Source organism: Nanorana parkeri, unplaced genomic scaffold (genome assembly GCF_000935625.1).
Source record: "Nanorana parkeri isolate BGI_ZX_2015 unplaced genomic scaffold, ASM93562v1 scaffold253, whole genome shotgun sequence".
Taxonomy (NCBI): domain Eukaryota; kingdom Metazoa; phylum Chordata; class Amphibia; order Anura; family Dicroglossidae; genus Nanorana; species Nanorana parkeri.
In genome coordinates, this window is record NW_017306521.1 from 732138 (window position 1) to 759358 (window position 27221).

The 27221-nt window shown below is 41.4% G+C and overlaps 1 protein-coding gene across 1 annotated transcript in view; it reads right to left on the reverse strand.

Moving 5' to 3' along the window:
• The window catches only part of TMEM132E (transmembrane protein 132E), a 405930-nt gene that overhangs the window by 4168 nt on the left and 374541 nt on the right, over positions 1-27221 (reverse strand). The window contains exon 7 of the mRNA XM_018556800.1: positions 12767-13046. Coding sequence (XP_018412302.1) covers positions 12767-13046 — 280 coding nt within the window. The remainder of the gene's footprint in view (positions 1-12766; positions 13047-27221) is intronic.

The following is a 27221-nucleotide window of genomic DNA, read 5'->3' on the forward strand; positions in this document are numbered from 1 at the left end:
TATATATATATATATTTGCTGTGAGCTGGAGAATAGGTAGCGGGTGCAATTGCTTCTTGGGGTGAGCAATCTTGAGAGGTTTCAGAGACTAGACCAGTGACCTGTCTTCAAACACTGGAGCGTTGATTGGTGCATCACACAGGCTATATACAGTGCTCAAATGAAGTCAACAATTTAAAAAACAAAACCCTAGTCATGTCCCAGCACTAACTATAAATAAGATAGTCCTGACTATCAACCTGCACAAACCTATTGTTAGGTATCACAGTAACCAACCTTGTGCTCTAGCAGATTCAGTCTGTCTCCAGAGCACTTTCTGTTTGCCTCACCTGAACTAAATTGCCATTAAGGTAAGGTGTAAAACCTGGGGCTGACTAGAGGTCCCGGAAGGTTTTAGAGAGGAATCTGGGTGACACATAAACCCTGGACAGGACCTCTCCTGGCTTTCTACATGATGACCTGCTACAATATGTATACAGTACTGTGCAAATGTTTTCGGCAGGTGTGAAAAAATGCTGTAAAGTAACAGAATACTTTCAGGAATATTTTTTTTTATTATTTATTTTTAACAATTTACAAAATACAAACTGAGTGAACAGAAGAAAAATCTAATTAAAAGCAATATTTGGTGTGTCTTGTACAATCAGCCACACAGAAACTGGTGTCCATAAAAATCCAACTTTATTGTTGTAACATTCCAGATAAAATTCAAAATCAAACGAGTTATAGCAAATACATCACCATGGCATCTCTACCACACCAACGCCACTCACGCATTTCACCACCTGGTAAAGTTGAATTTTTATGGACACCGATTTCTGTGCGGCTGATTGTACAATAATTGCCAAAGGAGTGGGAGCATACTGTAGCCTGCACCCAGTGCATACATTTGACCTACAGTCAGAGGTAAAATTGGAGCGGTGAGTTCTTGGTGTTTTTCGGATATTACAATATTTGGTGTGAATAACCTTTGGCTTGAACCAGCATCAAATCTTACACTTGCACAAAGTCAGGGATTTTGTAGGATTAGAGTCAGGTGTATGATTAACCAAATATACCAAGCAGGTGCTAATGATCAATGATTTCAAAGGTAGGTTGAAACACAGTCACTAACTGAAACAGAAACAGCTGTGTAGGAGGCTTAAAACTGGGCTAGGAACAGCCAAACTCTTCTAATAAGGTGAGGTTGTGGAAGACAGTTTCATGTCACAGGTCATACACCATGGCAAGACTGAGCACATCAACAAGGTAGTTACACTGCATCAGCTAGGTCTCTTCTAAGCTTCCAAAGCAGACTGGGGTTTCAAGATGTGCTGTTCAAGCTCTTTTGCAGAAGCACAAAAAAACAGGCAATTTTTGAGTCACAATTTGAAATATTTGGCTAAGCAGGATGCAGTTAGTTCACTGAAGGGCTGAAGAGCGATACAATAAGGAGTGTCTGCAGGCAACAGTGAAGCATGGTGAAGGTCTGAGGCTGCATTTCTGCAAATGGAATTGAAGATTTGGTCAGGATCAATGGTATCCTCAATGCTGAGAAATACAAGCAGATACATATCCATCATGCCATATCATCAGCGTGGTGTATGATTGGCCACACATTTATTCTGTAACAGGACAGCAACCTCAAACATACAGCCATTGTCATTAAGAGCTATCTTCAGTATAATGAAGAACAATGAGTCTTTAAAGTAATGATTTGGCTCCCACAGAGCCATTATCTCCACAACATTGAGTCTGCCTGGGATTACATGAAGAGACAGAAGGATCTGAGGCAGCCTAAATCCACAGAACATCTGTGGTTAGTTCTCCAAGATGTTTGAAACAACCTAAAATTAAATAAATGAACTTTGCACGATATTCTAATTATTCGAGTGTCACCTGTATAATAATTGTATACACCCCTGTGCCACATGCCGCTCATATATGAAAGAGCACAGTGCTATGCGCGTTTGGCTGTTTCCATGGCAATACAGTGTGTTCTCACACAAATCTTAAAAATGTGAGGGCTAGTTCACACCAAGTGCGGAGCAGATGCAGAGCAGTTACAGAACCCATCAAAACTGCATCCACTGTATTCCAATGGTATTTTGGGCTGTGGTTCACACCAGGGTGTTCCGTTGCAGAGCACGTGGAAAAACTGCAGCATGCCCTATTTTTTCTGCTCTGGAACACACCTAAATGCATGCAAGCGCATCTAAAATGCATGCAAACACTTTGGAACGCACTGAAAGCACTGAGGCATTACATGAATGGTGCATGGGGCTGGTATGCATGGAAGAGCCTAATCAGATCTCACACCTTCCTCCCTGACTGACGGCTCGATGCCAGCTCTGCCCCCTCATACTCTTGTACAAGTATGTTTGTCTTGTTTTCACTTAATATTCCAGTTTTTTACTATGCTCTTTGGCTGTTTACTCTGACTTTTAACCATTGGCTACTCCTTTGAAATTGCTATTAGTTACTTGCCATAATTCTATCAACTGCAGAGCTTCAGCTGTAGAGTGTTTACAATGTCCTTAACCCTGACCAGCAGCCTCCTGCTGGTTCTCCCCAATATATACTGAACTGAGCACTCATTAACTATTATTTATACTTCACTCTGCCCACAGATAATGTAAGCTTAGAGAACTTACAGCTACTTAACATGAACATGTTCCACATCGCAGGCAATGTGCATGTCTGCACCAAACTTTGAACCTTATTGTGCATATCCCAAAGGTTGCTCATTGGCCTTAGGAAGCACACATTGCTTTAAAACTGTAAAAAGTATAGTGAATACATGTTACTATGTACAAGCTTGTGCGCTGTTTCAAAAGCCTTGCTCAACAGTAATCAGTGCAGTGAGCAGTAAATATGCATTTTGATTAAACAAAAACAGGATATAACGGGGTATTTTATTTTAAAATTTAGTTCATATTACTATATTTTAATATGAAAAAACATATTCATTCATATTCATTCATAGATGGTAAATGGACAAAATGGTTTGGAATTTATTCTCAAAAAGTACTTTTTAAAATCTGCTTTTAATATATTTCTGTAATTAGATTTTTTAATAAAAACTTAATGCCAGAAACATTTCAGAATGAAGTATTGGTATTTTAATATTGATTTCCTATGATAAGCTACATCCCAGAGATGAAACACTGAGTATAGCCCTGTTCACCCACCCGAAGGCCATGGAAAGAGATGGAAAAATACCAAGCCTGATTTGGCTGGTAAGGCAAAGAAATCACTGTTCACTAACTTGGCAGTGACAGCTCCGCTTAGGTAAGTCAAGATTTAAGTATCTGTAAATTATGAATGAATGAACAGGAAAGGCACCACTACATTTTGTACGGTGTGCAATAGTTGTCTGGGCTGTCAAGGGGCACAAGGATACTTTCTGGTAATGTCTGTTATGTAAAGCAACATATAAATAATTTCATTTGGAGAATGTATCACACAATTTAATTTAGCTTTCCAGAAGACTGATTTTAAAAGCTCTGCATTAAATGCATTAGCTTCTGAAACTTCTGGGATCATGAATAATTATTGGCTTTCACTCATTTTCAAATATATGTGAAAATAAAAACATTTGATTATAGTCATCTCATTATGTTTTCATTCAAAAAATTTAAAAGTACTGTGTAACCAGGTTGATTATGTATATGTCATCCAACCAAACATCGGAGTAGTCACCCTGAATTAAAATTTGTCAGAGGACCCTGAACATAAAATAAAATATGACATATATATGAGCTTTAAATGCTCTGTCTTGTTTCACATTTATATCATTTAGCAACTTATACAAGTTTGCAGGCTCCATCTCAGAACATGATAAAATCTGTCATGAACCTTTATTGCTTCAACTACCCCAAGACACTTTGTTTAAAATATATTATGTTGAACATTAAATATGAATTAGAGTCAAGGCACATACATCAAAACTGCTGTGATTATAAGAAGCGGAAGGAGAAAGAAGAAAATGTGCTTATTCAATTTGACTAAAGAATTTTTAGCACAGGTAAATAAGATATAAACCATTTATTAAAGTGTAATAATGTGCTAGTGATACCATATGCAGGAAGAAAGGTATTACGTAACATAATATAAAGAACATATCTATACCCTATATTAAATACAGGGAAAGTTATTTGAAAATAAAGAGGACTCTGAACTGCAATGGAAATTGCCAATTCAAGAGATACTTACTCATTGTAACATAGAGGTTCCCTGGGCATTCAGTATAACCATTCAGGTACAGTGGTATTCTGTAAGTGCTTGAAACTTAAAGGTTGGATTTCATGTAGAAACTGTCGGTAATCGACAAGAACACTTGCAGGAAATGCAGCTCTGATCAAATGTAGCTCTCAATATGCACCATCAGTCTCAGAAATGGTCAAAATATATCTTTGCAAGATATAAAAAGCTTTTTTTCATAGCTGTTCCCAGACAAGTAGATGTTGCTACCTGTGACAACCATTTTGCTGGCATACCTACAGCTTTGTTCATCCATCCATGACGTACTTAAACATTCAGCATTGAGCTGATACCTGCAAAATTGTAGTTGTATGATTGTCTAGACTACTCAATGCTGAAGGTACTACATATCTGTATAAAGCAACAAATGATGACAATGAAATGCTGATGCTTTGACTTATCTCTGCTGCAAGACCAGTGGGTGCCTGTATACCTTCTTTGGATTTGTATGGATATTTTTGTGGATGAGCAACAGGCATTTAGCTTACAAATTGAGTGCAGTGGTTACCCCTGGGACTGTATATAGTAACATGGTAGGGGCCCATTACACAAACATCAATACAAAATTAATAACTGGTAAAGAGATAAACCAATTTTAAATTTGCTCTCTCATTGACAGATTCAACAAATGCATTGATTTATTGTTGTCTTAGAGCACAGAAACATTAACCATATGATCTAGATGCTTGGTATAAAGAATCAGGTGTCTGTTTCTTCAAACCGAACTCTGGGATAACCATCACAAAGCACTTGATCCTCACTCTCCCCCATGTTTATTCCAAGCCATTTTCTTATGCCATGTAAAAAGCCCAAATTCAATGTAGAAATTATTTTACAACTATGTGTGATGTCATCAGCTGTGCTCACTCTTCTTTCTATAGCCAGGCAAAGTTCCATGTGGCACTGCACAGCTCCTTCAACATAGCTTTGTGCACCACACATACTATTAAAGCTTTACAACTGCAGCAACATGTTGAAGGGGCTCCATGGTTGGTGTCAGGGGAGTTCTCTTTTCCTCTGTCATCACTTCCAGTGGGTCCCCCACCTTTTGTCACCACCTTCATTTTGTTACCAAATCTGTCACTGCCTCCTTACTACATGGACCATATAGACAGCACTTTCTGAGACAGGAAACGGCTGTGCAGCATTACCTGTTCCACATTTGGAAGTGTAATTACAGCTATTGCCATGGAGTGGATTTATCCTCATTAACGACTGAGCTACTTAAGACAGAAGTGAAGAGAAATGTTTAAAAATGTAAACTGGGGCGGCATGGCTTGGCGCATGGAGCGGTGAGACGTGCCTTAGATCGTCTCCCGCTCGTGAGGGCAAATATACCGGCAGCCGACGGCTTTGCGGACCCGCTCGGGCAGCCAAATGAGCAACAGGAGGAAGAAGGGGAAGAGGCAACCTCAGAAGGGCCCTTCACCCCGAGAACTGACCCGTTTTTTCACACTAGCGGCACCCGCGGCCTCTGTGCACTCTCCCCCACGTGCATCCAAGATGGCGCTGCCGAAGCTTTCACCCGCTGGACTGGACGATGAAGACAGGGAACAGGTGAGCCAGACTCAACGGCCCCAGTCTCCCTACTCCCCCCCTAATATTCGCATCCGTGGCCTCCCAGAGTCCATAGAGCCCAAAGACCTGGACTCTGCGGCGGTGGCTCTGTTTAACCAGCTTTTGAACAAGCCCAAAGACTCTCCCATTGAATTGGACAGGATCCACAGGGCGCTGGGGCCTAGACGCCCGGATCGCTCCAACCCCAGGGACGTCATCTGTAGTATCCATTTTTTCAAGATCAAGGATGACATCATGCGGGCCGCCCAGGCGCAGGGGGCCATCGTATTCAACGACAGTCTGATATACCTACTGCCAGACCTCTCGAGCCACACGCTCACCCTCTGCAGGGCTCTGCGACCACTACTTGACCTGCTTCGCCAACGCAATATCAAGTACCGATGGGGTTTGCCCTTTCAACTTATAGTTCCACACGACGGCAAGTCGGCCATCTTCTGTTCCCTGGGTGACCTCCTGACCTTCCTGGGCAAGCTGGAGCTCCCCCTCGTCGCATTGCCAGATTGGCCACTCAAACCGACCCTGCCTGGATTTGTCGCCCAATCATCCTGGTCTCAGAAGTCGAGAGGACCTGCGGGGCGCGCAGAGACCTCCGCCTCCCCCCACACCTGATTGCGGACACTTCACCAAACCCAGACCATTCCTCAAGACCCATTGACTGGGCCTTTGCTTCCTGGAGAACACCTTCAGCCTGTTGCCTACCGCTGCCCGATGCCTTACCGGGATTGTGCCAAGTGGTTTAGTTGCCGACCACTGGTGCTACAGTTCTTTATTGTTGTGGAAATGTTTTTTCTGTTATTATTGCATTTCTGAACCGGTTCTACAGTTAAAGCTAAAGAGTTAATATTTCCTATACCTAGCTGTTATATAACCCCTTGCTGTCCAATTGCCGTCAATATTATACGCCCTGGAGCGGGGGACGCTCCCTGTGCCTTCGATGTTACCCCCACTTAGGTTGTCTGTGAGAGCATTCACGGACCCATTGATAGTTTATGGTGCTTTTTGGTACATGTTGTGGTTTATTTGTAGGCTACTCTCACCAGACGCCACTAGGTGGCGTGAGAGACCATGTTTATTTCTGTCACTGTTACTTACTCACTTTCTTCTTTCTCTCATCTCTATCCTTTCTTCTTCTATCCCCTCCACACTCCCTTTACCCCTGATGCGGGGGGTTGGCTGCAGCCCTACAATCCACCACCACAAGCCCCCGTAATGGCTAATCCTCATGTCACTTTTGCCACGCTCAACGTGCGAGGCTTTAACACTCCACAGAAATGGAGCCAGGTGCTCTATCATTTTCATAAACGAAAAGTGGGCGTCTTGTTCTTGCAAGAAACCCATTTCCGAAGGGATACCATCCCCATATTGCCAACTAAATTCTATTCGGCTTGGTACCACAGTACTAACGAAGACGCACGCTCCAAGGGAGTATGTATAGCCTTCCATAAATCCCTACAACCTGAGGTCTTGCAACAGGAGCACGACCCTCTGGGCAGGTTCCTCTTCATGAAAGTTAAGCTGCCAAACATTGTGTATACCCTGGCTAATATTTATTTTCCCAATCAGGACCAACTGCGGTTTCTTACATCATTGGTCATGCCTCTGGAGGAATTCAGCTGTCTTAACCTAATCCTGGGAGGAGACTACAACGTTGCCATGGTGCCCAGTTTAGACTCCTCATCCAGTAAGTCCACCATGTCTTATGCATCCCTAACCAAACTTAAAAGCTTATTGCTCAAACTCAGACTGATAGATGTGTGGCGAGTCCTCCAGGCGTCCGAGAGGGACTTCACCTACTATTCTCCGGCCCACAAATCGTAGAGTAGACTTGACTACTTCTTTCTGGCACAACCACTTCTGGACGCTGCGCCCTACACCCATGTAGGTCTACGTATATGGTCCGACCATGCCCCGGTTTTTCTAACCTTGGGAGTCCCCCCGGCCCCACGCATCGGTTTTTCTTGGAGACTGAACAACGCCTTACTGACTGACTCAGTCTGTGTAGCCGAGATCAGGTCCTCAGTCCAATACTTTATCACTGATCATGCTGCTGATTCCACACACCCGCTGACTAAATGGGAGGCACTTAAATGTGTGGTGAGGCATTTTTATAAAACATGGCGCCCGCCTCAAACGGGCCAGAGCAGCCCGCATTACGGACCTCCTGTCCACTATAGCGAGACTTGAGAGCCTCCACAAATCCACCCGGCTTGATGCCACCTTTGTGGAATTATCCAACGCCCACCGGGAATTGCCTGCTATCTTAGACTCTGGATCACAACTAGCAAGGGAGAGGGCTTGTAAAATACGCTATGAGTCAGCCAACAAATGCGGGCGTCACTTAGCCAGGACCTTACATCCCCGCCCACCACGTGCATTTATTCCCTCTATCTTTGGACCTCGCTCTGCTAGACTTCACTCCGGCATGGGTATAGCCGGAGAGTTCCGCCGCTATTACTCAGATCTATACAATCTCCCGGCCCCCACATTGGCCCCACTCCCAGGGCAAATCGCGGAATCCCTGGAACATTATGTTGAGCAGACAGCTTTGCCGACTTTAGATCCTGCCGTTACACTCGCTTTGGAGGCACCCTTCTCCAAATCCTAAGTTGATTGTGCTATTCGTGCTCTTAAAACTGGTAAATGTGCGGGCCCGGATGGGTACTCCCCCAGATTTTACAAAGTTTTTTCTGATCTCTTATCACCTGTTCTGACCCGCACCTTTAATTCAGTAGACGCTATGCACCCCTTTCCCTCCACCATGCTGGAGGCAAACATCTGTGTTATTCCCAAACCCGGCAAAGATCCATCTCTCTGTCAAAATTATAGGCCAATTTCGTTGCTTTACGTCGACATAAAACTTTTCTCCAAACTTCTGGCACTCCGTCTCTCCCCCTCTTTGCCAGCCATTATCCACCCGGAACAAGTGGGCTTTGTACCGGGGCGTGAGGCCAGGGATAACACAGTTAAAACGATCCATCTGATCTCCCATATCCATAAACACCATACTAGGGCTTGTTTGATCTCCATTGACGCTGAAAAGGCGTTTGATCGTGTGGACTGGGGTTTCCTCCACCGGGCCCTGCTGCAAATCGGTCTGGGTCCGACTATTCTTGCAAAAATCATGTCCCTATATTCCTCCCCGACAGCTCGAGTGATGGTGAATGGCACCTTTTCCCCTCCTTTCTCCATTTCCAATGGCACTAGACAGGGGTGCCCTCTCTCTCCCCTCCTCTATGTCATAGTCATGGAGCATCTGGCGCAGGCATACGCTCCAATCCAGATATACACGGCATTGTCACTCCCTCCTTCCATCATAAGATGTCTCTGTTTGCGGACAATTTACTTTTATATATTACAAATCCCCATATAAGTATCCCCGCTCTGTTAAAGGAATTCCATAGGTTTTGTGGATTCAGTAACTTTAAGGTTAATATGTCTAAATCGTCGGCCCTGAATCTTATGTTGGCCCCTCACACTCTGGCCCTCTTGCGCACAAACTACCCCCTTTCAATGGCAAACCCGATCCATCAGATATCTGGACACTTCGATTCCCTCCGTTTTGTCAGACATTTTTATCCTGAACTACCTACCTTTACTGGGAGCTGTACGCCGTGCCTTTGAAGCATACCATAACGCGACGTTGTCGTGGTTTGGCAAAATAGACACCTTGAAGATGGAGATGCTCCCTAAATTGCTGTATCTCTTCCAAACTATCCCTATCAACCTTCCCAAACATTACTTCCGTGCTTTGCGCTCTTTAGCGATACGATTTATCTGGCGGAAGGGATACTCTTGTATACGCTTTGGGACTCTATGCAGACACAAATCAAAGGGGGGAGTGGGCCTACCCGACTTCGAGATGTACCATCGGGCTGCACTTCTGGCCAGAATTTTAGACTGGTTCCCAGCCCCTTCCATGCAGTTCAAACCGTCAGTGCTGATAGAACAGGAAATCTGCCCGGTGGATTTGAGAGCCCTCCCTTGGACACCCCCTAGTGACTCCGCGCCATTCCCCCAACCTTCTCCCCTCACGACTGCTACCATGAAGACATGGCACAATGTCTATAATGACTATTCCCTCACTACGGTACCTGGTCCCCTCTTGCCATTGTTTGATAACTCTTTGCTCCCAGTGGGGGTGGCTATCCCATTGATAGGGGGATATGGGAGAGGCGACTGGCCCACAGCTAGGGATTTCATCCATCCATCCACGGGATGATTTGTTGGGCCGGAGAGGAATGTGTTGAACCCTACTAGTAATTGGTTATTAGACAGACAGCTGTCTGGCTTTTGTTCGGCCCTGTATGCTTCGGGCCAAACTCACAGACCTCTGACGCACTTCGAGGACATGCTAGTTGCCCGAACGCCGACTCACCACACGATATCAGCAATTTATGGTATGTTGAGAGACACCGCCCAGCGGACCCCGCTGAGCTTCCAAGCTCAGTGGCGTGCGGACTTACAAAGGGAACTGACGGACTCAGACTGGGCAACCATTTTCCATTTTACACATAAATCTTCTATATCTTGCCCAGGAGAAGAATTACAAAATGATCACCAGGTGGTATAGAGACCCAGTCTCGGTACATAGGATATACCCTAATTCCCCAGACGCCTGCTGGAGATGTAATGAGGTGAGTGGTAGACATGTGCACCAGCAAAAAATTAGTTTAGTTTAGTTTCGTTTTGAAAAAAAAAAAAAAATTTGTTTAGTTTAATATTGCATTGCCTTAATTTTTATATGTTGCTTTTATACCGGATTGTATGAATCTTCTGAAACTTCTAATAAAAATTGATTCAACCCTAAAAATGTAAACTGTTAAACTCTTTAAACCTTGTTCACAGGTGCTGTAAATATCTATGCTTTGGACAATTATGCATGTAAGCCAACTTTTCTATTTATGTAAAGAACAAAAAATATGCTGACCATATTCACAAATGCACATGCTTTTTAAACAGCTGGATTTTCCTTTCTGCCCTTTTGGTATCTTAAAGAAGAAGTCTCATTAGGAATAAAATCTTAACCTGATGGTCTATTGATTTAAGTTGAAATTTATCTCTTTGGTTTTGAAAAAAACTAAACATTTCTGCCCAAAATAACATATTGTAACATACTTACCCAGCTGAGCTCCAGGAACAGACTCCAGCTCCACCCTCTTCCCTAGCCTCATGCAGCTCCTCCCCAGCTGTAAGAATAAAGCCGGGAAGTTTGAATTGCTCGGCGTCCTGGTATACTACAGACACTGAGCTTTTCACTCTCCCTGGCAATACCGTTCTGTATCTTGAGATGTTGTGGCAGCGCTGGTCTTGGGCAAGCATCTGGTGCCAAGACAAGCACTGTCAGTCAGAGCTAAATAGGTATTCATGATCTACAGTGCAATGTGGTTGGATAGTGGTTGGGCGAGGGGGGCACACTGTCAACCATGCTAGCTCTGGATCCAAGCCACCTCTAAAAACAGGACAAAGTGCTATCCTGGGGGACAGAATGAAGAAAACAATGATACTTACATGGACCTAGACTCAGGGAACATTATAAATCAGACAGTGTAAGATCAGTAATTTGTGAATGACACTTATGCTTCCGATTACAGTTCTTATACTGTAGCTGTTCCACATCTTTAATTATCACAGAGTGTTTCTATGCATCATCTCTTCTGGCACCATCAAGAGAAGATGTGCTCTGCTAATCAGAAAAGATATGCTAAAGATAATTTGTTTTTACTGATCACTTTGCCTCATTTAACTGCTAATGAATACCTGTTACACAGACAATCTTTAGGCACAGGTCATCTTTATAATGTACTGGTTGGTTTTAGTCACTGTTATCCAGAAATAATGCCAGCAATCTACAAACTAGAGCTATATGTAGCATCTGTCACCATAGGCAATCGAACAATTATTATTATACAGGATTTATAAAGCGACAACAATTTGCACAGCACTTTACAATATAAGGAAGACATTACAGTTACAATACAAATCAAGATGGTAAGGAGGGCCCTGCCCATTACAGCTTACAAGCTAAAATAAATTGTTCATTGATAATATTGTTTTTTAGACCAATTTGTCATCAAATGAAAGGCTGAGCGATAAGGGTTAACAAATCCTTAAAATCAGTTAAAACCTTAAGGATTGTACATTTACAATTCAGCTACCACAGACTTTTAAGACTAGTTATAAACCTTTAGGGGATTATACAGATCAGTGTTAAGTAAAAGAAAAAAAAAAGTCCTAGTTAAAGATCAAAGAGATGCAAATTCTGGTCTATAGCAAGATTCCTAAACATTGTTTTTTCCCAGTTCACATTAGAGTTATCATTTGCTGAGGTTTAGTTAGATATGCTTATCTGATGTTTGTAATAATGAAAATCATTCAGTGAATACGCCTACAACGAACAGTTGTGGTACAACGCCCTCAATGAAAAACCAGTCAGATGGATTGAAAATTTGTGGACAATGCCACTTGCTGCCAATTGTCAGTAGAACGAAATGTGCATGAGAAAACTTCAGTTTCTATGTATACTTTGAGGAGGTGACTATGGAGTGTATTTATAAACAATTTGCAGAGCCATTCGTCCTGCAAAACTCTGTGAATGTTCAAATAGAGGGGAAAAAAATGAACATTCTTGGTATATTTTCTTTCCAGGTCACATGTAATATTAGGAAAATACTGCACTATGGCCACTAGATGGAGCTGAGAAGCATAGGAAAGAAGAATATATTTCCTATGCTCCCCTGCTCTGTCTAATGGCCATATTGTGTTTTTATCCTATGATGTTTGACCCGAAAAGAAAATATACTAAGAACGTTCATTTTAGCCTCTATTTGCAAACTATGTGTTAACAAATGTGTATAGGTATCTCCAATCACAGGAAAGTACAAAGAGCAAATATTGAAAATTAATTTTGTGATATAAAGAACATCTACGTTCCATTGAAAAAACTCACCTTAAATAATGTGGTACCAGGCTCTCTTCCTGCCAAAGTATTACTATCAACCATTTCAGCTATTCTTGGGTCTTCAACCTGCATGAAATCATTAACTAGGTCAGTAACTTCCACCAGCCAGTTTGGTCCCAGCATCGTAATAACTTGGTCAGTGCCTTCAGAAGACGTAGTGTGGAACTGGGTAAAAACTTGCAAAGTGGCATGTTGATATTGGAGAGTACAACCTCGATTTAACTTTCTATCTTCCTCGTCATCATCGTCATCGCTGTCACGTACTGACCTGCCAATAAAAGATAACATTTTTAGTAATACAGCACATTAAAAGCATCTTTACAGAAGACTAAGCTGCAGCAGTTCTTCGGAGTTGGCCTCGATATAAACTTTAGGTTAGTATCTCAGTTAACCTGATCAGTACAGTACTCTACTCTGCTCTACATTAGCTAATTTATTTCTATATTAATAAAAGGTAATGGTAAACAAGGTAAAGGATGCAAATTCAAATTTTTTGCACTGAAAAACATATAATTAGTAACAAAATGTTAAATATGTTAAAAACAATTATATATGTTAACAATAATATATGTTAAAAATATTAATAAACATAAAAAATGTTTTAAATGTTTTAGGAAGAGTCTGAGATAGATTACCATTTTCTTGAATACATTGATTTTTATGTAAAAGAAGCATGTCATGAGAGAAACATCAAGGTTTTTACTGCTGTGTGCAAATTATGAAAATACTAGCTGCCTGGCTTGCTTCTATAATTTGAGTCACTGACTATTATACAGCTAAGGACTTCTGACTCTACTTTGACCTTCCTAGTCTGCATAAGTACAAGAACCTATAGCAACTTATTAAAACTGATCTGCATGCTTCTGCTGATAGTTTGCTTACAGTGTATCTCTAGGCAAAACTTTTTTTTCTAGATTACAGTGGTAAAAGGTCAAGTTTGTAATGCTGTCCCTATCGGGTAAATTAATTCCTCTGTTGTACTGGTGACCATTGTCACTGAGAGGGGAAATCCAAAATTTTGGAGTTGTCTGCAGAAAAAAAGGTAAGCGGAAATCTTCCAATGGGGACACCTGTTCTGGTGACAATTGACTAAAAGGGAAATTTCCTTCACTTTGATAGATTTCCACTAACTTCCTGTTTCATGTCTAGAAAAGGAAGTGAAGGCAAATTCCCCTAATAGCAGGTATTTACAATTCCCTTCTTCATTACAAAAAATTGCAATACATACACTTGAAAGCGCATCTTTTATGCACCTTTTATCAAAAACCTTTTTTTTTCACGTTTTGGACAAAGCAGTGAAAGTCTACAACCTCTATAAGGTTTATACTGTCATCTGTGTCTTCGCTGCAATGATTCATTCTATTTGTCCTGATGGCCGTTGTCACCAGGACAAAAAGTGGTGAGGGGAAATCTTTCAGTGATGAAAAATGTTTGCAGTTGTCATCAGAATATGATGAGGGAAAAACTTTCAGTGGGGACACCTGTTCTGGGTACAACTGTCTTTGAGGAGATTTTTTCTCAAGTTATCAAATTGCCTCTTACTTCCTGTTAGGTCTCCAGGACAGAAAGTGAAGAGAAATATAATATATATGTAGCCTACATTAAAACAACACTTGTTGATCCTGCAATGAAGGTTCTTGTATAGGAACTTCCTGTTATAAAGTGACACAGCTCTGTCCCTGTCTCCCAACTGTTTTCTTGCACTTTCACTTGAGCTTCAAATTGAAACTCAAGTGCCTGTTTCAACACACATTACACAGGCATGGCGTTGTCATTATCAAGAAGCCCACACTAGAAATGCTACACAGACATCAATGGAGTAACTGTAGACAGCAGCAGCAAAGGGCTGGAGATCAGCAGCAGAGAAATGCAACCAAGGATCAAAAAGGTCAAAATAAGTTTTTTTATTTTACCCATATCTTTAAAATAACAACAAAGACACCTTTGTAGATTGTCCTTACTAAACATTTCTAAAACACATACTTCTAGATAATTGCAGGCTTTGTAATCTTTACATACCTTATTTTTATTTTCTTCCCCAGTCTTCTGACAGTGGCCATGTTTAATAAGGTCATGTTAACTAAGGTCACATGTGCCAGAGAAATTCTGGCACATGTGACTAGGACATGTGACCATGCACATCTCAGGGGAGGAAAATGCCTTTCCTGACATTCCAGATGAGATTTCCCAGCAATGCTCTGCTGATGTAACCTTCCCAGAATGCAACACTTAGGCACATACGTAATTTGTGCCAGAACTGGACTAGGAAGTAGATAAACTCTATTTGTAAGTAAAGGAAAAACATGTTTGTTTACTATGTTCTATGGAGGTCATAGAACATGGTAAATTAAGCTTTTGTATGTGTTAGACTGAGACTGACCCTGCCTTGCAATGAAAAAGTGTTGTCACTAAAAGTCATTCAGTTTTGGTTTACTCTGCTTTAAATACTGGAAGCATATTTCCATTTGGTTGGTGTGGAGGGCTGGTCATCACTGTCTGTTTTCATCAAGCAACCAAGATCCATTGCTCTCAATCATGTAATTTGTCACAAACACCACATTTTTAGTTTGCTTTTAAAATGTGAATCTGAACTCCAAGCATTTAAATATATTCCTCAATATCCACATAGGATATAAAACTACTTGGTGTGCATCAAATACCTTTGCAAACCCAATTATTACCTTATAAGAGCATCAGTAAGATCATCACTGTGCTTCACATAGATCTCAGGGGAGGAAAATGCCTTTCCTGACATTCCAGATGAGATTTCCCAGCAATGCTCTGCTGATGTAACCTTCCCAGAATGCAACACTTAGGCACATACGTAATTTGTGCCAGAACTGGACTAGGAAGTAGATAAACTCTATTTGTAAGTAAAGGAAAAACATGTTTGTTTACTATGTTCTATGGAGGTCATAGAACATGGTAAATTAAGCTTTTGTATGTGTTAGACTGAGACTGACCCTGCCTTGCAATGAAAAAGTGTTGTCACTAAAAGTCATTCAGTTTTGGTTTACTCTGCTTTAAATACTGGAAGCATATTTCCATTTGGTTGGTGTGGAGGGCTGGTCATCACTGTCTGTTTTCATCAAGCAACCAAGATCCATTGCTCTCAATCATGTAATTTGTCACAAACACCACATTTTTAGTTTGCTTTTAAAATGTGAATCTGAACTCCAAGCATTTAAATATATTCCTCAATATCCACATAGGATATAAAACTACTTGGTGTGCATCAAATACCTTTGCAAACCCAATTATTACCTTATAAGAGCATCAGTAAGATCATCACTGTGCTTCACATAGCATGTGCAGAGAGAAGAGTTGTGGGAAAGACTTAGCAGCTCCACCCACTACAGGCTGTCTGGAGAAAACTACGGGAGGGGGCGGATAGAAGACCTGTCATCCTACACAAGGAGATAGAGCAGCAGTGACTGGTCATTATTACAGGAAGCTCCTGCACAAAGGCAATGTTTTGCACAGCTTTTGAGTAGTTCTCATATTTTTCTCATGACAGGTTTCCTTTCATATGGGTGCAGCATGATACATTGGAATTTCTCTGGTACAGAATGCTGGCCTGTTGTCTAGAAATGGTCATGACCATGTGTATTTTAATATAATAGTCTGCTTTTTTTCTTTATCATATATAAATTCTTATCTAGTTTTAACCTGACAAAGCATTTTAAAGCATTTACAATAGCAAAAATGCTAATTTGTTAGTTTTTCGTGTAATGCCTTCCAAAAAAAACATGTTAGCATTACCAGATATATACCAGCATAAGCAACCGCACACAATTACAATAGAATAGCCAGCTCCAAGGTAATTTCTATACAAATATTACAATACAAGAGTGAGGTTTTTCAACTCCAAACTCTCAAGGTTTTGCATTCCAGTGTTTGTATGGAAACAAAAAAAAACCTGTGTAGTAGAAAAGGAGATGAAATAGTTGATGTAGAAATTGTAAATGAAAGGCAGCGATTAGCATATGCTGCAGAAATGCCAAAATGTGTTCCAGGAGACAAGAGACGATACAAATAACTGAAAAATTAGAAAACTACAAAACAGAAGTAGAGGATGCAGATAAACATAAAATAAGCACAAAAGTAGGAAAAAAGATCAGTATACTTCTGCACACGAAATGGAAATGCATAAAACAGTACAAATAGCAAGGCAATTCACATCTGCCGGCCAAATTGAACCCATTCGTTGATACTGTTTCTTATTCTTATTTACAATTTATGTTTAGTGCATTAGCGTGCTGGACCAATTAAATGAAAACACATTAAACTGATTTGATTTCCCTTGAAACAAATTAACCAAATGCCATGCAGGATTTAATTCTGCTGAAATTCCTATTGGTCTACAGTTATATTTATGGTGGGAATTGATAATACTGAGCTAATTTTTCTTTTTTTTCAGGACAGCAATGCAAAAACATGTTACAATATATATATATGTAGTCCACAACACATAAAGATTAGATGCAGGGCCGCCGTCAGGGGTTGTACGGCCAGTACCATTGTAGGGGGCCGGGGGGGCCCGGACTTCAAGCTATAATTTTCCCCATAGACTCATAAGAATAGCACCATTTGCCTGGTCCTGGGCCCCCTTGCGCTGTTGGTACCATCCTACGAAGTGCTTACAGGGGGGCGGAGCTAACTTTCACTGGGCAGAAGTGCCGGAGATTGTGGTGGAAGAGGAGCATGTCTGCTGCTGCCTGCCTTCCTGCCTGGAGGGGAAAAGTAAGTGACAGACCAAGCAGACAGAGGCCCCGGGGTGGTGGGGGTTGTGATATAGACTGGGGGGAGAAATTGTTTTCATTTAACGTTATTGCTATCACATAGGGGGCTAAGAAAACACCTTATGTGATAGCAAAGATATGTGACAGGTCCTCTTAAGGGTCTCCAAGACCCTTAATGTCACCTAGGGACCCCCAGAGAAGCTGATGAAACCGAGATCTGCTTCATCGGGTTCTCTCCAGCTTCTGAAGCTGGAGAGTGACACAAAAATGCGGAAGTGATGAAATATACATCAGTTCCGCATTCTGACAGTGGAGAGGGGACCGGGGGAGATCTCCCTCTAATCCCCTGTCACAGAGCAACTATGCTGGTCCCAGCCTCACACCGGGGGCAGCATGGCCCCGGGACCAGCGTGACAGTGGGAGGGAGGGGACACACATGATCGGCACCCCATACAAGCGATCCGCCAGCTCTATAGCCAGCGATTGCTTGTATGTTAACAGGCATCACTGCATGTTTTTAAATTTAGGCATTTTCCCGCTTGCGCGAGTGGTTGTGGCTGAGCAGATATCTAAAGACACCCGCTCAGATCTAGAGAGTTCCCGGCCAGCTGGGGGGTAGTTAAAGAAAATAAATTTTCAACATTCACACCATCCACCTACCTTCATCTCACGGTCCCACGACATGAACACACTTTACCACTTAATTGACCTTCCCCACACAGTGTAATTCATGCTACCACAATGCCACTGAGGCCCACTGAGGTGCAATTGCATGCACTGTTTTTGCCAATTGCACCACACCAACACACAGCTCTCCTGATACCCCACACAGCCCTCATTAGACTCTACAAAGCCCTTCTAAAACCTTCCACACTCCTACTCCTGAGACCCTGCACAGCCTTCTGCACAGACCCTCTGCTGGAGACATCAGACCGTCACCCCGGAGCAGCACAGAGTATGTAGCTTCCTATTATTCTGCATTGGTGTATGGTTTATTGCTTGGATTTGTAGTCCTATACAGCTGATGGTATTATAATAATAGCTACAGCTATAGAGGACCACAAATCCCAGCAATACATTATAAGGCGATGCCGAATGGCAACCAGCTATAGAGGACTTCAGATCCCAGCAATACATCATACATCAATGCAGGATAATACTATTATTCTGCATTCCTGTATAATGTATTGCTGGACTTTTAGTCCTCTATAGCTGGTTGTCATTTGGCATTGCTGTATAATGTGTTGCTGGGCTCCTGTGTAATATCAGTGAAATCAAGTGAAAAAAAATAGTACAAAAATAAATAACAATTAAAAATGTAAATACATCAAAATGTAAAAAATAAAAAGGCCATAAGTAAAAAAAATAAGTAAAAACAAAGTAAAGAAATAATAAAAATGTAAACCAAACCCCTGCCCCCACCATCTGCATTCGAATAAACACGTGCACGGGGCATTGTGTGTGTGCGAGCGGAGCCCCAAACTTTCTGATGGCTGCCCTGATTGGATGTATTTAAAAGGGCTATCCTTCAGTCTGCTTATTAATCTATTCAATAATGTTTAAGAGCTATGCATAATCTATCACTGATAGATACTGGATAAGCTGGGCCAGATAACATTTTATCCTTTCCCTTTGCTTCCTAACTGGCATTGAGAAGGTTCCCTGTGTAAATTGAAGAGCAAACATAGGGATAAGGACTATCTCTTCCTTCCACCATTTGATGGTGCCAGTGCCTTAGTGGCTAATTGTCAAACATCTGTCATGTGGTAGAAAGAGGAGTTGAGTACCTTTTTTCTCCCCTGTCAGTGAACAAAATTAAGCAAATGAAGGTGATTGTATGCATCATACCTCCCAAGAGGGACACATTATAGAATGAAAAATGTAGGCAAAGGACATGCACCTGCCAAGCCTCCAGTAAGACAGATCATGACAATAAACACACAGAAATGACTGGTTTAACCCAAAATCGTTTTTTTTCATCATCAATCCATTACAAATTCCTTTATTTTGGCTTTTCAAAATAAAAAAAATAGAATAATTCAAAGGCACAACGAAATGTTTATTGCTGTAAAACACTTTTGGTAATTGTTTTGGTAAATAAAAAAAATTTAATAGAGAACTTTACATCGGGTCAAAAAAGGGACACCTTAGGAAGGAGGACGACAAAGGGATTTGGTTTTAAAAGAGGGACAGAGCCTCCAAATGAGGGACAGTTGGGAGCTATGTATGCATAAGGGGAGGTCTGACCATTAGACTGTGCTTTGCACATAAAAAATGGCCCACGATCTCATGTTTAGTTTACTATTTGTATTGAGATTGTTAGTTCATTACAAGAGTGAGCTTGGGGCAGTGTCTACTTTACAGCATACACTTGAGAGCATGAGGAAGATAAGTAGCCATGCTCCAGAAGTGTCAACATGAATTCATAGATCATTTGAGGATCTATAGCCGTGTGATCAGTGGCGTAACCAGAGTTATGGGCGCCCCCCCCACGTGTGATACACAAATAATATACATTTTTGTTAATAGTCAGGATAAGATTTAAATCCTGAGCATAGTGTCACTTTAATAGGGAGATGATAAAGCCATGTAAATGAATCCAAGCCCTTAATAACACAGTGACGTAAAGTCAGAGGTGTGCACAATAACGGTTTTCTGAGTAGTGCATTAGGGGATAGGCTCAACTGGTTTCGGCAGCAGTAAACCATGCATGAGGCAGGTACACCCAGAAACAGTTTAAGCAGGTTTGTCCTGTAAGGCAGATAATAAACACATTTTCAGTGCAGAAGAGCTTTATACAGCAAGTCTATAGCAGAAAGCAAACAAAACATCTGTTCTTTTAAGTCACTAACTAAATCAGGTCAGTTCCTGAATAACAGGGTGAACCCTAATGGATTCACCCAAAAAACAGGCACCACTTGTACCTTTTTAGTCTTCTGTCAGCACTTTTTAGCCAGCAACAGGCTCTTACAGCAGAGAAAGAGAGAGCAAGAGCCCTGACAATCAGTTAATACACATATAAAACCGTGTATACAGGTTAGATTAATAATGAGGTCTGGCTACCAGGTAAGATGTGGACTTAGGAATGGGGGCTGTGCCCCACCTAAAGCAAACAAAAAGTTTGTTTTCTCCACATCAGTCATAAATTCTGGAGCCTTTCGCCTGGTGACCCATATGCACCATCCACAATTTTGCCAGCCAGTGCTGCACAGCAGTAAAAGGACAAATGTTGTTTGACAATCCTAATAGTTTAGAATGGTTGATAGGTTCACTTTATCAGGGCATTTGATTATACACAATTATAGTTTATCAGTAATAGGGCTGAAGAATTTTACACTTTGGGAAAGCATATGTAAACAGATGTTGTCAGAAGTGCATCTACTTTCTTTTTATATTGACTGGATAATCTGACAAGATTATCCAGTCAATATAATATAGATTTGTTCAAAATCCTAAACTTCATACTCAATAAGCAGAAAAAAAGTGCTTACAAAAAGTGTGCCACCAAAGTAGTTTCAGGGATTGCGTGAATGTGGTAATTTTTAAGCTTAAGTTCAAACAAATATCTAGGAATTCAATGTGCTACTGTTAAAATAAAAAAAGTAGATTAAGTCCCCGCAAACTCAACACTCTGCTATCCAGCACCGGTCCTCTTCTGGGCTGAATGAAGCCCAGCATCATTAAACTCCGTTCCTCTGAAGGTCTGTCATCAAGCCACCCTGGGCTTATAAGAGAGCGGAGCGGAACCATATTATTACATGCCTCTGCAGTATTTAGGACCAGACAAATACAGGAGGACCCATGTAGTCAAATTACCTGATCAAAAACACATGGACAAAGCTTTAAAATGAGCCAGCTGCTTTGCCCTGCACAGGTCCACTTTAAGCTAGTACACAATTATCTGCCCTTTCTGTCACACACATCTGCAAAGACATTTAAAGGAATATATTGCTACTTCAATTGTAGAAATTCTTGTGAATAATGAACAACATTAAATTCTCTTCATAAAAGTTGTTCACACGAATCTGTTCCAAATCACATGCCTTTTCTCTATCTCTATTTTAATGTAACTGTCCAGATTTTCACATTTAGATATGTGTAATGTTGTGAATCTCCTTCTTTGAATGGGCGGTACAGATTCTGTCATTGAACTGCTCCGTCTCCATTCACAAAACTCAGTGCATTGTGGGATAATAATATTAGAAGCTCTGTGAGCTTCTAATATTATTAGAAGCTGGAGTGAATGGAGTGGGGGGGCAGTGGCACAACTTTTCAAACTAGCAGCTCACAGATTCCACTCACTGCAGCCTCCCACAGCACTGATAAATGCAATATCCAATGGCTATGAATGGGGCAACGAGGGGAAGATTTTTACAAGAAGCAGTGGCATGTAAAGGAATATTCACTATTACACATACAGTAACTAATAAAAGGGAACTGAAGTGAATAGCAAAGTGAGTGATGGGATGGTATACAGGAATGAAGGTTGTTAAAACAAATTAATATAGATTAAATATATTAATTATTTAGTTAAATAAAGTGAAGGGCTAAGGAAGGGCTGGCTAATAACCACTTTATTTTAAAGCAGAACATTTTAGGCTTGAAATGTGCTCAGCAACAGCCACCCACACAAAGTAAACATTCCTGACCAATTACCATAAGCTTACTCAACAGACATCACCTGGATTCACCTTTAAATAGGCTGATTAGGGATTCATGTCAGGAGCTGGTGCCAGAGCATCATTCAGCTTTCCTCCCTTACACCTTCGTTTTTATGATATTTTATTGTCAGTTTTTATCAGAAAGGGATGGTTATTCAGCTTAGAGCTGAACAAGTTTGAATTATCATTTATGAAGTTTTATAGAGGAACTTTACCCATATCTTCAAAATAACAGCAAATACACCTTTAGAAATGTTTAGTAACAACAATCTACAAACACATACTTAGAGATAATTGCAGACTTTTTATTATTTGCATGCATTTATTTTTCTTTTCCTTTCAATTGTTCTCACAGTGGTTACTTTTACTAAGGGCAGAGTAATATACAGTATATGCCTTTACTTCCTGGGACTCTGGCACATGTGACTAGGACATGTGACCATGCAGATCATCTCAGGGGAGAACATTGCCTTTCCTTGAGATCTAATGAGATTGCAGATGAGATTTCCCAGCAATGCACTGCTGATATATCCTGCCCAAGATGCAATGCTTGGGCACAATTACATCATTTGTGCCCAAGTGGACCAGGAAATAGAAAAAAAGAGTAGAAAAAGTAAAATAGAAATAAGTTTGCTTAAAATGATTTCATATCAGCATGCAGAGCTGCTTGCTGATGTGACTTTTAGACATTAGGGTAAAGGTCTACTTTAAGTAAGCTTGAACTATTAAAGCTAGGCCTATTCCCAGATAGCAAGGATAACTTGCCCCATCCTTGTGGCAAGTTGTAGACTTGCAGAACACTTGCAGCACAAGTTCTAGTTGACACTTTTTGAATTTGTAGCAAATTTGCTTGGCAAGTCTACAGCAAGAGTCCTGCAGGTCTTAGGAAGCGCTCTGCAAGCTCGCTGGTCTGGAGACTTGCAATGCAGACTTGCTGTAATTGTGAAGTTTGGGAAGTCTGCAATAGTTTAGCAAGTCATTTTCAAACTTGCAGCACAATTACATGCTATCTGGGTTATTAGTTATTTTGGTATACTTGATAATATTATATTGGATAACCCCTTTAAAGAGAAAGACAAAAAAGAAGCCCTCCTTACACAGTCTCTTCTTCCATATAAAGCCTAGCAATTAGCAAAATTTTTTTGGGGCCAAAGCTTTACTTTCGCCTTTAATAATTAACTTTCTAAAAGCTCAATAAACTTGTTACTCATCCTTTTATAATTATGGTTTTTATTATTTCCTGTGTTGTATCCCATGTTATTGCTACTGTATACCCCACTCCACAAGAAACACAAAAAGTTAACTGGCTTTAATTGATTGAATTACCCTCACATATCCAAATGCATGTGAATTGCCCATATTCTGTTTGCTCATCCCTAGAGTCTATCTTCTGTAGTATAATGGAATTGTAAAGGCATTACATTGAAGAGCTGAGCTCTTCACTGCACAGAGCATATTATTCTCCTTGCTCTTGACAAGATTTATTCACAGGTGTAAAAGCAGCCCTAAATCTGATCCAGCTGAATGAGCCTTCTTTTTGCTTTTTGCATTCAGCCATCACTAGCCCATTACAACAGGTGATGCCACTCGTGTGCTCAGTAAACGCCCTCGTCTCATATTTGTGATTTTATTCTGGGTCAAAAGTACTGTAGTCACCAGGCTGAAAATGAGCCGAAGACAAAAATGTATGCTGTGTATTGTTCATAAATGAAAAGAACATCGCTATCTTCTTATAGGCAAATGAGGCAGGTTAGGGAGTTGGAAAGAGTTAAAGGGAAAAAAAATTAAGCCATTTCTATTCTCTCTCTTGAAAAACAAAGTTACCAATCTAACCCCTGGCTGAAATCACTAGAAGGCAGCGGTGCAGAAAATTGAAGAGGAGAAATTGGAATTTTCTTATGTTTAAAGTACCAGTGCGTAACTGCGTGGTAGAATGGGGAACACAGGAGTGGTTTCTAAGGCCCTGTGTACCTGTGACTATAGTGCATAATGAGAGCACGGCGCTGGCATTTTATAATCACTGAGGGGGAACCTGCCAGCCTAATTATGTGTGGGATATTCATCTTTCTTTTTGCTGCAAAAAAATTGTGCATGAAATGGCTGTTCTGCCACTCTAACTAAAGCAACTATTTACTATACTAAGTGAGAAAAGAAAAATAGTAAGACTGCTTCATAGCTGTTGCAATAGAACACTAGCAGTTTAACCTTTTACTATATATAAATAGCTTAAAGTCAGTTATTGATGGGTACATATTAACTAACTAGAACGTGTATGCGTACTTCTTGCACCTATGAAAGAGAAATACTTCCACTATTAAAAAAATATCTAATAATGTTCTTCTAGTCTGTCATTGACCTTGAGATGACACTGAGAATTGAAGTGTTACATGTATCACCATAGAAACGTTAACACCATACTTGTTAAAGCTGTCTGCAGTATACCTGAAAGGTGCCCATTGAAAGGATAAAGTAAGGTTAGATGTTATTCTTTGTTACTGCTGAAGACATGGAAACTGTAAATAAATAAAGATTGGGTGTATCCATGAGTTACTGAACAATTTTCTAACTTCACTGACAGCTAGATGGTTTTGAGCGTCTACTCCTCAAGGAATAACCTAACCTACAAGTTACCCTGTCTCAAATTAAAATGCATTTCCAAATATTTCCTATTCTCCTTGGCTTCATCTAGTGGCTGAAATAATGTGCGAAGATCTCTCACCAGCATGTGGCCGAGCAGATGATTTATAAATCATCCCTGAAAGTGTATATTACCCTAATTTTCCATTTTCTCTATGTGTGTGTTTGTCTGTGTGTATCTGTCTCAAAGTACTGCATTATTTTTTAATTTACTGCATTCACCAGAACTATCTTGTTGATCCTGCCAGTCCCCCTTCTTCAGTGATGTAAACTGACCACGCAAAACACAGAAACAAATGTGTGCTTGTGTGGTCAGTTTGCGCCCCTGAGCTTCCTTTTCTAGCATACAGGACACTGTGCCAACGCATGGAGTACCTGTATCTTACATAGACTCTTTACCTGCCTTGCCCCCTACCCAGCCCTGCCTTCCTGATAGATAGCGAGCCTCCAGATGACAGCTGCTGTCATCTGCTCCAAGGTAGTAGAACTGTGTGTGTGTTAGGGAAGGAGCGAAGTCCCCCTGTTTGCTGGATTGGAACCCAATAGCAGGGAACAATCCCAGAAGGAGAGTCCAGGCTGAGGTACAAGAAAAATGGGTTGTCAGAGTACAGTCCGGGTCGAGGCAGGCAGCGTATCATAAACGGTGAGGCAAGCCAGGGGTCGATAACCAGGAGATCCGAATAGCAGGGAAGGGAGGCAGGAAATAGGAAATGAGGCGTTGTAGCTGCTTTGGGAATGGCATAATAACTCAGCAACAAGTTTTGGCTCTGGCTGGAATTTAAACCCAGCAGGGGCCAGCGACGCCCCGTTGTCTGGGCAACCAGGAAGCCACAGGTGCCTGCGAACTAATGGGACGGCTGGGAGAGAAGGAGTGCTCGAAAGGCCCTCTCCGGCAATGATCAGCACCCAAAGCGACTAAGAAGCCACGGCAGTGCCACATGCACACGTCACGCACTCATGTCATGCATGCGCTCAGGTGCACACCTGCAGCACGCCGCCGGGCACCAATTCACCCCAAGAAGGACCCTAGAGTCCCCGTCGCACCTGCCGGACCCTAGGTAAGAGGGCACCCCTGGTCCCACGACAGTGTGTGAGTGACAATGAGTTTCCAGCCTCCCGCTAACTGGAAGAGGACAGGGAAGAGTGCTTTCAGTTCACATGACTGCACAAAAAAAGCTTAGTGTGAGAAAAAAAAGTTTTTTTAAAGATGTTTAAAAAAAAAAAAAACAATTGCCACTATGGAGACTACATAGTGTGAACTTTATTACCATGTGTCTTTGTGGCTGTGTGCTCACTTAAAGTGACATTAAAGGATAATTTTTTTCCTTCCCCAATTTTAATGTCAGCACTTACCTTAAATGATGTCTCTTAATCCGATCTTCCTCTTCTTTCCCGATGTTTTCATCTGTCCCAACGGTGCGGCGGCTCTCCGATCCAGCGCTGACTCCTCTCTGCTTGCAGGCACCTCCGATCCATGCGGGTGCACGCGTCCATATACCTACCTTGCGTCTCTGCTCGTCTCCCGGACGAGAATCCGAACTGCGCATGCGCCCGCCTCAAGATGCTTTGCGGCCGCCCGATCAGTTTTGGATTCTCGGGCGGGAGCGCGCAGCGAAAACAAGGTAAGTTTAAATTGCTGTTAAAGCGTTTTTTTTAATTTACTTTTTGCATATATCTACTGCTTGATAGCAGTAGATATAGGCAAAGAAAACGGAGGGTTTAGAACCCCTTTAAACTTTAACTTCTGTATTACAGTAAAGCTGTAGTTCACAGTGCTTAGTACACATAGTTTTCCTTGCCTACACTAAGGGGGTTATTCACTATGGAGCCGAAGGATACAGCCGTAGCTTCGGCTTTCTTCGACTGCCTCTGCCCTTCGGTTCAGTCAAACTGAAGGGCTGCTGTACAAGCTATTCACAATAGTTCGTACAGCAGCCGCAGGCAGCCGAGTCGAAAGGCATAAGCTTTGGCTCGACTAAGCCGAAGTGACAGCCGAAGCATGGAGAAAGGTAGGCTGATCTGTCATTAAACAATAACAACTGGGCGGAGCCAGCCGTGATGTCATGTCTGGCTCCGCCCAGTTGTTTTTCATTGTCTGGGACCTGCTAGAAGACTGCCAGGTTCCAGCCAATAGAAAACAGTTGGGTGGAGCTAGCTGTCACTGCTAGCTCCGCCCAATTGTTGTTTTTTCTTTAAAATATATTTATTTTTTTCATTTCCCTATTTATTTACAATTTTTAATTCATTTTTCAACTTTTTTTTTTTGCATTTCACTTCTTTTCTCAGCTTTATGTATAACCCTGTAAGAAAGGGCTTTTTTATTTTTTGCAGACGGTCCCTTGTGGTGGCTCTCTGTTTTCTTTACAACTCTGACTGGATTTGTTCTGTGCAGCAATGGATGCA